Consider the following 13,278-nt stretch of genomic DNA (forward strand, 5'->3'; position numbering starts at 1 on the left):
GTTAAAGGCAAATTAATATTTGATATACTATGGCCTATGTAACAAAGAATTTAATAAAACTGGCTATATGCTGTCTGTGTGCCCTATCACCAGGATAATGTGTTCTGTGTAGTGAAAATATTCTTAAAGTGAGCACTAAGCAGAGGTCATCTGGTCAAGGTTGGATGGCTGATCACCCACAATAGCAAAGTTTAGGAAAAGGAAAGGGGTATCAAGAGGAGAAAATAGGAATATCTCGGTCACTATAATGAGTGGGTGCCACGCCCGCCTCGGGCCTCCCTGATGCTGCTAGAACTTGTGAAAGCGGGTAGGAATGGAGGATAACCATGGCAATGGTGACGTCTTCTCCCTTGCTCTAATTGGAGGAAACCCCGTGGCCCCAGCCGCAGCCTACACGCCAGTCGAACCCATTTCTGAACTCCCTCCCCCTTTCCCCGCGCAAAATAGCTACTGGCTAATATTACTAGCAATCATTGTTGACAGGAAGCAAAGTCTATTTGCGATTGGAGAATCATTCTCACATAGACCCGCTCCATCTAGCACGTCTGGTTGAATTTCACGGCTGCTGTTTTTCGCTCTGCTTCATACCAATCTCACAGCGGATCAATTCGGAGGAACAAATCGGGACCTTAGGAGGTTAGAATATTCAGAAATCAGTTCAAAATATTTTTTGTTTGCTATTTGTAAATTATTGTTCTGTTGTAGTCAAGCTTATGGCATGGTAATGTTATTTTGTAGCAATCCATTCTCAATGAAAGGAGTGGCCCAACGCTAGTAGCTAGCTACAGTAGCTTTTAGCTACACTAACGTTAAATATGGGTGCTAACGTTACCGTAGGTGGTTAACTAACGTTAATTATATGGCTAGTTGTTGGTTAATATACTCCGCTGACTTGTTTGGCCGTAGCAAGACCGATGCATCGTTTTTGTGGTAAATAAATGTCCACCTAGCAGGGATGTAAGTTAGCTTGTTAACTGATTATCTCTAGTGTAAGACTAACGTTAGTCAGCAACCGTGACCACTGGTTAGTTTATAGATAACTAGAACGCTAAGTACATGGAGTCTTTCTGCGTTAGCTGGTTACGTTTTCACTAGTTAGCGACCCATCGATTTTGACAGATACCACGTCAACGCACGCAGGACGCGCACACACCATCTGTATGTTGCCAGCGCGTGTAACCTCTGCGAGATGGATTACTACTGTATCTGGTTATTTTCTAAAAGCTGTAGTGTTTAATATGTTGGTTCTAGGTACAGTACATTCTGGTCACATTCTGTCTTTTATAATAAAATGACTTAGTGACTGACATAAACCTTCTGTTTTACATTTGCAGGTTTTTGGTGGAATACTACGCAGCATCCGCTACTCTCTATCGTTTAGCGCCATCTTCAAGTCCCTCTTGCATTCCTGGACTCCTATTGTTTTTAACTCTTCCGTGACGAATCAAGCTAAGGTTACACACTAAAGAATAAAAAACTATGGATAAAGCGGAGCTTATTCAGAAGGCCAAGTTGGCGGAGCAAGCCGAGCGCTACGATGACATGGCCGCCTCGATGAAGGAGGTAACGGAACAGGGGGGCGAGCTGTCAAACGAGGAGAGGAACCTGCTATCTGTCGCATACAAGAACGTGGTCGGAGCACGGCGGTCGGCATGGAGGGTGATCTCCAGCATCGGACAGAAGACGGAGGGAAGCGACAAGAAGCTCGCAATGGTCAACGAATACCGGGAGAAGGTGGAGGGCGAGCTGAGAGATATCTGCAACGACGTACTGGTATGTAGTACTAGTAGAAATCATTTGAATGGAAATGTTGACTGTATAAAATGGGCGTGGGTTTTAATGTATGGTAGCCTAAGACACGGTGCTGCCCCCCAGGGTGCATGTTTGTTTTTTGCCCAAGCACTATACAGCTGATTCAAATAATAATTAAGGGTGTTAACCTCGGTGTTCTGGCTAAATTCCCAATCTGACCCTCATACCATCATGGCCATCTAAACATCCCCAGCTTCCAATTGGCTCTTTCACCCCCCTCCTCACCCCTGTAACTATTCCCCAGGTTGTTGCTGTAAATGGAAATGTCTGTCAACTTATCTGGTAAAAAAAAACGTTTGAAACCCTGACCCGGGATATTGAATACACCTGTTTCTCCCTCTCACTGCTTCTCACAGCTTGCTACTGGGAAAGTGTGGTCACTGGTCAGACAATTGGTCAGATTTGTATTGTATCATTATATGGGGCAATTAATTTGGATGAAAAGTAATTACATGGACAACAAACATATAGCTAATTTGAAATACAATTTCAGTAATTCTAGTCCATATTGTAGGGAGTTGATTAGTCATGTCTCTAGGTCTGGAAAGTGTTTTGTTGTTGGTCTTCCGACTGCACACCTCATGCTCCTCCAGGGGCATATTTGAGTGCATCAGTGCAAAGCACGAGGCATCAGTAATTCACCCAGACCTAGTGCTACAGGAATCTTGTCTCTATGATGTCTGGATAAATGTGCCTTTAGAAAAGGGAGTCTTTTTAAATGAAGAGCAATGCCTTCTCTGAACAGTGAACAATACATTCTGTATGATGAAAGATGTCCATTTCTTCACAAAAGCGTAGCTATTCAACTTTTTCCTCTCTCATTTTTGACCAGTCTACCATGATTGGGTTTAAATCTCTCAATTCAGGTAGAATTGCCCATGTAGGCAATTGTTTTTCTTTGGACTTTTTAATTCCTGAATGGAAGTGACCCCAACTCTGGTCTCATTATCAGCAGTGAGTGCTTCCAAGTTCCAACCATTAATTTATTTTGAAACATTTAGCACACCACACATCCCTTTTCTATTACTGTAAAATAGAGACTAACATTAAATTGTTTCAATGCAATATGGGTCAAATATCATGGCCCAGGCTACCTCAATGAGTTCTTCCGGACTAAAAAGGGGATCTCCCCTGGCCTCGTGATGAGAAGGAAGTATTGTATTTTCACCCCATTACCCCGGTTCCTTCCTGTTGGGATTCTGTCACAATGAACAATGGGATTTAACCACGTGACGGAGCATACTGACAGAGGTCACAATCCAGTGTGTCTGCAAAGCAAGGTGTGTCAGAATCTGAGAGGTAGGCTCTGGCAGAACACCAGTGGTGGCTGTTCGAGAGCCGTGCTGTTACAGGCCTGAAACGAGGAGTGTGTCCTGTTTTCATAATCGGTCTCATCTGACACATGAGTTGTAATGAAGCTAGCCAAGTGAAGAAGTTCATAGCCAGTTTGCTCAAAAGGCTACGTCTCTCAACCCCACTAACCTAGCTAGTTACCCATTTGATGCTCCAAATTGCTATGGCGCTCTGTGGTTGATTAAACATGAAATATGCAGGAAAATATATTTTTAATTGGCTTTCAGTCAAATTACTTGACTTTCATTGACTGGACTTTCTACTAACAACTTTCTACATCTGTTATTGTTTCCTTTGGGACAATTGTTTTCAGTTAAATCCAATGCTTTACAAGTGAATAGCTCTGTCCGTTATTTCTATCTGGTGTTGATGGTGGATTAAGTGAGGATCTCTGTGGCGGCTTAGCTGGGAGGTTGAGCATTTCCCTGAGCGTCTGACCTTAGACACAAGGTCTGGGATGAGGTGGTTTGGGGAGGTGGGCAGCATTTGTAAGCACACTGGAGCACAATCCAGCAGTTATCTATACATATTAGAGGTTATGGCTACGACAATGAAAGGTCATACGTCTATACTTATTAAAAATAAAAAAAAGTTTATATGAAGGCAGCAGAGTGACGAAGGATCCATTGTCTGTTAGAACGTCTAGCCAGGGAGATATTCAAAACTACGAAACTGCATTCCATTGCCGCTGCCATTCTAATTGGGTTGATGTCATTTACTTTGACCAATCTGAATGGACACCAACAGAGATTGGGTGGCATATATGCATAGTGGTTCTCTATACATGGGAGCAAGCAAACAATGGATAATCCTACGTATGTAGCTAGGCATAACTGATAAGCAGATAACTGTAGGATATGGTTGGTTTACTTCAGGTTGATTTACTGCCCTCTCCTTTCCTGTATGAGTCATGTTGTAAACTGTACAGATGGCCACGCTTTCAGACCCCACCTTACAGCTACCCCACTTCTTTGCACACGTCACTGTCTGTGTGTGTGTGTGTGTGAAACACACCCTTCTAGACTGACTCAGCCTCTTGCCAATGTTGACTGAGGGCGTGGTGGAGTCAGCCTAGAAGGTGTTTCATGCCGCTTGCCCCAACTTGTTTCCTCTGCTCAGCGGCTGGCTACTGATGCAAGTAACCACTATGGGATAGGAGTCCTATGTCTACTTTCAGCTGACAGGCTTGGTCTGCACTGCGCTGAAGTGAGCCTGGTGGCAGAGACAGGACTGGATAACATGATACTCACTTTCCACTAAGGTGACATCATGCCAGACCGGACAGGGACACGGTGGAACCGCTCTGCTCTGCTGCCCACAGCCATGCAGACACTGTGCTGCCCTCTGCTGTGGCCTTACCCACTCTGTCTGCTTGCACTGTGTTGGCCTAGACCAGGGTTAGGGCTGGGTGATATATCAAATTAATTCAAATTATTTTTTTGTGCAATATTCCAAATGCCTAGATTGCAGAAATGTTATTCTATAAAAAAACAAATTGGTTGTCATTTTGGTCTCATCTCCTTCGGTGCTGTGTGCACCTTCCCATTTATACCTGAGATCTGTATATAATGACGAGATGCACATGTCTCGGCTCTAATTTAAAAAAATAAATAAATAGAAGTTGTCCCAAAGGCGGGAAGGCAGGCGACAAGCTTAGTTCCAAAATAAGCCAATAGAAATGCATTGGGCTTCACCTCTTCCTCTCTGTTTACACACACCACCAAGCCCCTGCCACTCACACAACAAAGATGAGAGATCACTTCTTCCTCTGACAAGCAGTTTCAAACTCGCTATTTGCATTTGAGGTTTGGTCCAACAGAATCAGAGACATTATTTTACTATCTTTTATTATCTCTAATAGAGAAGTTACCTTTTCTAACAATACCCTTTTTATGGCTCAACTGCTCACATTGAGAGCAGAGCAGACACTACCGACACGGGAGTATCAATAAACATTGATTCTGGAAAATGAATACTCAGTTTGTCACGCGGCGTTATACTAGCTGTCTAGTGTGTTTTTATAAATGTACAATAAGCATAAAATACAATTTATAGAAGGAATTGGCAACTCTTTCTCATTCTGAGAAATAAGGTAGGCCACTTGATTTCAACATGTGGACAGGCTAGCGTGTTGTTCAAACAGTTGAAGACGGACAGAAGGGTGTGTTCATAACATTTCTACTGTTCTTCCTTGTTAGCTAGCAAACAGATCCAAGTTAGCTAAACTTGAACTATATAAAGATTCCTGTCAAGATTAGCTGGATACTCACTAGCATGTGGGCTTGTGCTTGAGAAATTGTTTGAGACCTGTGTTAATTTTCTATAACGCCTGCTTAAAGAAGTTTGTCATTAGTGAATGTGCATTATGCATGGTTCTGGTTCAATTTGTAACAAGGGCATTTTCATAGACAGTGATTATTGCAAAAAAGCACCTTAAATTATTTTGCAAAAATAATTACCTTATTAGTGGGTCTTATGGTTGTGGGAGGCTTATATTTAGCTTTGGTATAATTTCACGAGCATGAGTTCATTTGATTTATTTCTGACTGTTTGAAATGCAGTGTATTTGACCTTTAATTGTATAACAAAGGTTATTTAGAGGACATTTTTAAAAGTGTATTCATACATACATACATACATACATACATACATACATACATACATACATACATACATACATACATACATACATACCGCAGAGTGAAGGAAAAGCAGCCAACAAGTGCTTAGCATATGTGGGAACTCCTTCAAGACTGTTGGAAAAGCATTCCAGGTGAAGCTGGTTGAGAGAATGCCAAAGGTGTGAAAGCTGTCATCAAGGCAAAGGGTGGCTACTTTGAAGAATGTCAAATACACAAATGAAAATTTTCTAACACTTTTGGTTACTACATGATTCCATGTGTGTTCTTTCATAGTTTTGAAGTCGTCTTTGATGTCTTCACTATTGTACAATGTAGAAAATAGTAAAAATAAAAACCCTTGAATGAGTAGGTATGTTTCTACTTTTGACTGGTACTGTATGTGTATATTTATATATGTGAATTGCCCATAAGTTTAAAATAATAGTGATATGACTTAAACCATATCGTCCAACCCTAACCAGGCTTTCCGTAAGCCGCTGGCTTTTGGACAAAAATGAATAAATGTTAAGCCAATAAATTGGCATCGGGAGGTAGAATAAATAAATCCCATTGCAAAATTAATACTTTTTAGTCTATTCGATGGAAATGCATTAGACCGGTCATGCTTATCGGTCTATAGGTTACCTTTGCATAATTTAGTGAAATTAAAATGATTGTGCATATTTTCGTTAGTCATTATGATTCTTATTTACCTCACAGCAGACAGATACAGAGCCTAGTTTGAGTGTAAAATCTGTCAGACAAGCGAGTGCCGCTGCCACAACTCCTGTTGCTGCTGGAGTGAAATGTGCTTTTATATGCCCAATCATTGCGCAAAAAATTCTGAATGCAATCTTGGGTTTAAAATCAGTTTAAGGCCACGATTTAAGAAATACTATTTCTCAACTGGTAATTGAAGTGCGCTTCCCATTCGGCATTCAAGTGCTTAGGCAACGGTAGGCGTGTCACACACCACTTTGCATTGTAAGCTGGAGGCAGTATGCATTTTGAAAACATGTACTTAATTGTGTGCAACCTTAACTTTTTACTTCATATTACGAGGCATGTCTTGCTTCAAATCAACTTTCTTAAATCCAAATAACATTTTATTTGTCACATGCTAAAACAACAGGTGTGGACAAATGGTGAAATTCTAATTTCCCATCAATGGAGAGAGAGAAAGACAATAGTTAAATAATGAAGTAAAACATGTAATAGATACACAGTAATAACTTGACTACATAAAAGGGGTTCAGCTGTATTCACTTTTAGAGGATCTGAGGGCCCATACCAAATCTTTTCAGCCTCCTGAGGGAAAGAGGCGTGGTTGTGCACTCCTCACGACTGGTGGTATGTGTGGACCATGGTAGATCCTTAGTGATGTGGGGACACAGAGGAACTTGAAGGTCTCGACTCGCTCCACTACAGCCCCGTCGACGTGAATGGGGGCATGCTCGGCCCTCCGTTTCCAGCTCTTTTGTCTTGCTGACGTTGAGGGAGAGGTTGTTGTCCTGGCACCACACTGCCAGGTCTCTGACGACCTCCCTATAGGCTGTCATCATTGGTGATCATGCCTACCACCTCTCGTTGAGTGCGGTCTTAGTGCCAGCATTGGTTTGTGGTGGTAAATGGACAGCTACGAAAAATATAGAAACTCTCTTGGTAAATAGTATTGTTTTTAAAGTTATTTTGATGTACTGGTTGTATGCATTTGGGATCTATTGTCCTAGAGTCTGTTTGGAATAGGCTGTTTCTTTCTTGCACAGAACGACAAGCTGACCAATAGAATAGGTACCTTTCTACAATGGGGGATAGATTGACATAGGGTCAATTGTCCGGTGCCACATTTTCCTAACGAAACCCCTGGCCTAGTCATACTTTATAGTACTAGCACTGAGTAGTCGCAATTCGATAGTTGCCCCCAATAACCGCCTCAATCTGTTGGCAACTGTAGTTTGTATGCGACTACAGGCGATCGTGGTCAGAATCTGTTTATTTATTGTTGATTTAGCAATGTTGACTGAGAATAGTGCAGAGAATGGCGCAGGCTGTTTTCAGCGCTCCAGTTTCAGCCATAGGTAAGACCAAACAGGGCCCAATTACAAAACCATCAAGGCTGGTCGTCTCTTCGCCTGTGGATATAACCTTGGCAAGACACATTTTTCAAAGTCAAACCATTTAGGTTGTCATGGCGATGGCCCACATTTTCGTGAAGATAATTGAAAACCCAGCCAGATTCACATAGTAGTCTTGACAGAATCACACACAAATATGCTTATCCGGATGTTCACGATACACTCACCTCCAACAGAAGAGCACAGCCGCAAATTGCAATCCATTGGTTTGAGGAGTGCAATAATGCAATTAGTCAAACCCTGGAGAATTTTGCCACCAGCTCTTGGTAGGCCTATGCCTATATCATGACCACACATGGGAGATGGGGCACTGGGTTTTATGTAGAACTGTGCTCTTGCCTGGGTCCTATCCATTAAGGCACACCGTAGCAAAACGTTTTACAACGAAAACCGAGAACAAGCATTTCTTATTGGACATGTTCAGGTAATTCATCCCCGTTTCCTTCCGTTTGGTACCTTTTTAATAGACTACTCTGTGGTCTGAGAGAAACTGAACACATTGTGAAAATCCAAGCTGCTTCCCCTCCACTCGTTTGCAGCCAGGGCGACGTATGGGAAGGAATGCTTGACATTTGAGCGTGCCGTGTATCGTCTCGACTAATCTGTCTGTAAGTAGGCCGAGTGGGAGTGGTTGGAGTTGGGCCGGGTGGGAGTGGTTGGAGTAAGTGGTGGCTGGGCTGGGTGGACAGCCTCATCTGTGGTGAACTTGTTTAATCTGGTATTTGAAACCAGTTACGGTGACCTTAAACACTTGGTCTCACTGACACAGATTAGCAGTAAAGCTGTAATCAGGCAGCAATCCGGCCCTTCTAGATCCTTATGAGTTGGCCACTGGATGGTTAGGCTCCTTCACCCTAGCTAACTGGGGATTTAGCATTCCAGAACTCAATGTCAGGAGCTGATAGTTTTCTCTTACAGAAGGAAACATGCACCGGATTGAATCACACATGGCGTGTGTGTGGCACCTACCGTCTTACCTGTACCCTCTTCAGTCTATTTATTGCGTTGCATAGGAACTGGTCTGCAGTAAAAAAAAAAATTTTTATTTTTATTTTACCGTTATTTTACCAGGTAAGTTGACTGAGAACGCGTTCTCATTTGCAGCAACGACCTGGGGAGTAGTTACAGGGGAGAGGAGGGGGATGAATGAGCCAATTGTAAACTGGGGATTATTAGGTCACCATGATGGTTTGAGGGCCAGATTGGGAATTTAGTGGAGTTTCTGCTGCTGTGGGGTTTAAATATTGGTGCATGTGCTTTGGAGACCCTGTGAGTGCTATCGAAGATGCAGCTTATACTACTACGTGCATTCAGCCGTTGGTTTTGCTTCTGAGAGTCGCTGTGCCACTAAGACAGAGCAGTGAGGGACGTTGGTACGAAAGAAGCATGGATGAATCTAGGGCAAAAGATGGTCTGGAACCCGCAGTAGGGATGGCCTCATTGTGGACAAGTTGGAATGACTTGACGCAGTGCAACATGCTGGCTCCCTCCCCTGCTTGTACTTGACCCACTGCTGCGTGCCCATATGCACAGCTAGGCTCTTGATGGGGACAGAACGGGCTTGATTAATGATGTAGAGGTGTCCAGGCTGTCCACTCCACTCGGTGTGACCACAGCAGTTACATATGTCTGCCTGCCCTTGTGTGGGCACATCGCTGCATGGACATCACATGTTGTCATTATATATACCTGCTTGTTCATGATCACGTGACGCAGCTAGCCTGGTCAGGATTTTTCAACCACATTTTTATCGAATTGTTTATATTTAACTTTGAATCCTGTGGTCCTCATTGATACACCACCTTGGTCCAGTACAACCACTAATGCTGCTGCTAATCCAGTTGTTGTTGGTTTCATCTCAGTTGTAATGGAAAGATTGAGGCTAGTTGCTGTTTGTGACTTCACTTATCTGCCTACCACTGGTGTGGGAGGGTTTTGGTTAGGAACTCTGGATATGATGAACTCCACTCGCATGGTCATGTTTGGGTGGATGTTGTCTCAGCCAATCATAAGCAACCTTTCTTCAAACCTACTGACTGGCTAAAGAAGATTTTGAAATGGGGTTAACAGTATTTCAATTACACAAACACAACTTTGAAAGGAAACATTGATTGTCAAATGGAAGGTTTATGCAGTGTGAGAAAATTATGAATCTGTGTTTCCTTCCCACAGGAACTGCTGAATAAATATTTAATTGAGAACTCCACAAATGCTGAAAGCAAAGTCTTCTATCTTAAGATGAAGGGCGACTACTATAGATACCTTGCCGAAGTTGCCTCTGGGAATGACAAAACAGGTGAGATTGCAATGAAATGGGCCCTTGAACTGAATGCGGCAAAGGTTTTTGCCATGTTGCTATTTTCAAGCAATAGTCCTACATTTTAAGCGTAGCCAAGTGATACTCAAGATTGATATCAGTACAAAAAAAATATATATATTTTTTTAAATATACAGAATAAAATAATTTTTGGGGGGGAATGACATCTAAGCAGGTTTTACTGACTGACTTTATTGGCCTCTGAGACTCCCACTTGTACCCATTGTGTGACACACACTAAAGAGAGCTCTATGCCCTATTTTAGCTTGTTATTAGCATGTGCAATTCAAATGGGTCCAGGAAAAAGGAAATAAATGTGCCGCTCGACTGCGAGTTGCTTATTGCTAAGAATGTACCCCAGTCAGAATCGTCCAATACTGCATTTGTAGTCTTCAACCTAGCAGCCACTAGCTGTCAAAGTCCTCTCTCATGCATCTTAATCACTACAGAGTGAATTTAGCTAACGAGGTTATCAGGCTTCTGTCATTGTTACACTTGATTGCAGGTAGGATGCCATACTGTATCATTTCCTCCAATAAAGTCCATTCTGATCTTTTTGCTCCCCCAGCAACCATAGAGCACTCTCAGGAGGCGTACCAGCAGGCGTTTGACATCAGCAAGAAGGAGATGGACCCCACGCATCCCATCCGCCTGGGCCTGGCCCTCAACTTCTCAGTCTTCTTCTATGAGATCCTCAACTCTCCAGAGAAAGCCTGCTCACTGGCCAAACAGGTCAGTCCTGTGCCTCTCCCCTGTTTGCTTTAGGTATGGGGACTTTGTTTCAGATGTTATCTGCTTGTTCCATGTCAGAACAAATGAAAGGAAATGTTAAGTGTTGTGTTTGATTGAATTGATATCAAGTATGTGAATGGGTGGATAGTAATATGTTTCTTCTGGGAAAGTTATTACAATGGGAGATCTTAAGTACATGGCTTTATATCTGTGCTGGACAAGCAGGGGGTTTACTTGATGGTAGCTTGGATTTTGTACAGCGATTCTTCATTTAAGCTTGCCGTGTAATAAGTGTGCGTTTTGTGTCTCCAGGCATTTGATGACGCCATTGCAGAGCTGGACAAACTGAACGAGGAGTCATACAAAGACAGCACACTCATCATGCAGCTGCTCAGAGACAACCTGACAGTTAGTACCCTTCCCTCTCTGCTCTCCCCATGTTCCTCATTTTAGTCAAACAATGCTTAGACTGTTACAAGTTTAATTTTGTTAAAAATCAAGACTCTACAATAATGATAATGTATAGTTGGAGGAAGACTGTCTGCGTGGGTAATGAGTTGTTAGTAGAGGAAGTAAACTAAGATGGTGGGTGTATAGAGGTGTTTAATGTCAATGTGTCTCTCTCCAGTTATGGACATCCGATAACGCGCCTGAGGAAGGCGAGGCTGGAGAAGCTGGAGAAGCCGGCGAAGCCGGAGAGAACGAGAACTGAAACTCACACAGGGTCATCTCTCCAAAAAAAAAAAGAACCTTTTTACACATCTCCATTCCTTTATTGCTCCACTTAAAGTCTTTTAGCAATGAAACCCATTACTGAACAAAAGCTGCATGTGGAAATTCCAAAATAATTTGACTTTTCACACTGCAGGTTTTGTGCAAATAAAAGAAAGAAAAATATTGATTGAGGGAGGGAATGAAACCTCCATTCCTTGGTTTGTTTGTCCTGACCTTCCATACGTGCAGTTTCTCCTGTTAGAAAAGTATTAATAGCTTCTTTTTATCAATGTTTTAGTCCAAATTAGAGGAAAAAATAAGACATTCTAGGGCTTTTTGCTGAGCTACAGAATCTTAGTCCCATCAAAACACAAGGGGAGTTAAGATGTTGTTAGAACAGGGGTGTTAAACAAATTCGATGAATTGTTCACCTCACCCTCCATAGGCTTGTTCTCTATTTCTCCACACGGTTATCTTGTATGGTTACAGCTGCTGACGTCCTCCACACGGTTATCTTGTATGGTTACAGCTGCTGACGTCCCCCACACGGTTATCTTGTATGGTTACAGCTGCTGACGTCCCCACACGGTTATCTTGTATGGTTACAGCTGCTGACGTCCTCCACACGGTTATCTTGTATGGTTACAGCTGCTGACGTCCTCAACACGGTTATCTTGTATGGTTACAGCTGCTGACGTCCCCCACACGGTTATCTTGTATGGTTACAGCTGCTGACGTCCTCCACACGGTTATCTTGTATGGTTACAGCTGCTGACGTCCTCCACACGGTTATCTTGTATGGTTACAGCTGCTGACGTCCTCCACACGGTTATCTTGTATGGTTACAGCTGCTGACGTCCTCAACACGGTTATCTTGTATGGTACAGCTGCTGACGTCCAATGTGAACAAGTGTAATTGTTCCTTGCTGCAGGGAGGGCCAGTCAATGAGCTGGCACCAAGTATCGCAGCCAGGTGATTTCCATTGGTTCTGACCGTTTTTCCTCGCTCCCCCCTGGTTATGACATTTACAATAAAGCATGTCTGGTTGAAGAGAAGAGGTGGGGGCTTTCTGAAGACCAAAACAAAAAGAAATACTCCTACATGCATGTAATTTAATAGTACACTGGAATGGGAACCAATGCTCTATACACACCAAGTCCAAATGTCCAATTTAGTACTTTTCAATGCAGGTTTGTGCACATGTTAATTAACAAGGGTGTGTGGTTAGTCCAGTGATTGTCATTAGAGATTTGGACCACTATGTTTTTGCTAATCATCGATTGTAGTTCCCAAAAGCCTCGTGGAAATGCCCAATGTATCAGCTATGTAACATGAATAAAAATGAAATTTTATAAACCCAGCTCGAGAGAGGGTCTTTCTTAAAGGGAATTTAGGCTTGCGCTGTTTCTTTTTAATGTGTGCTGCTTTCAACCCTTTATCAAATTGTATAGAAAAGATTTGCTGACACGGCCAGACATATAACCCTGGACCAGCGTTCGTGGGGGCGGGGGCATATATCACGTGATTAATTCATTTTGAGAAGAGTGAAGACACCCATTCCACTAGTGGAAAGGAGAAAATCTGCAGGCTATA

At 42.6% G+C, this 13,278-nt stretch overlaps 1 protein-coding gene across 1 annotated transcript; it reads left to right on the plus strand.

The window, feature by feature from the left end:
• Positions 1–529: 529 nt before the first annotated feature.
• Positions 530–13,045, plus strand: LOC129811457 (14-3-3 protein zeta-like). The gene is made up of 6 exons (XM_055862770.1): positions 530–636; positions 1,335–1,773; positions 10,094–10,217; positions 10,807–10,970; positions 11,283–11,378; positions 11,599–13,045. The coding sequence occupies exons 2-6, from the start codon at positions 1,480–1,482 to the stop codon at positions 11,680–11,682; spliced, it is 762 nt and encodes a 253-aa protein (XP_055718745.1). The 5' UTR covers positions 530–636; positions 1,335–1,479; the 3' UTR covers positions 11,683–13,045.
• The last annotated feature ends 233 nt before the right edge of the window (positions 13,046–13,278 follow it).

This window comes from Salvelinus fontinalis, chromosome 15 (genome assembly GCF_029448725.1).
Source record: "Salvelinus fontinalis isolate EN_2023a chromosome 15, ASM2944872v1, whole genome shotgun sequence".
In the NCBI taxonomy this organism is placed as follows: Eukaryota; Metazoa; Chordata; class Actinopteri; order Salmoniformes; family Salmonidae; genus Salvelinus; species Salvelinus fontinalis.

What these genes read in the sequence shown, in the direction of transcription:
- LOC129811457 (XM_055862770.1), top strand. Translation starts at nt 1,480, where the DNA reads ATGGATAAAGCGGAGCTTATTCAGAAGGCCAAGTTGGCGGAGCAAGCC. An exon ending in CTCTGGGAATGACAAAACAG is followed by an intron (nt 10,218 to 10,806) that starts GTGAGATTGCAA and finishes TTGCTCCCCCAG; the next exon opens with CAACCATAGAGCACTCTCAG. An exon ending in TGCTCAGAGACAACCTGACA is followed by an intron (nt 11,379 to 11,598) that starts GTTAGTACCCTT and finishes GTCTCTCTCCAG; the next exon opens with TTATGGACATCCGATAACGC.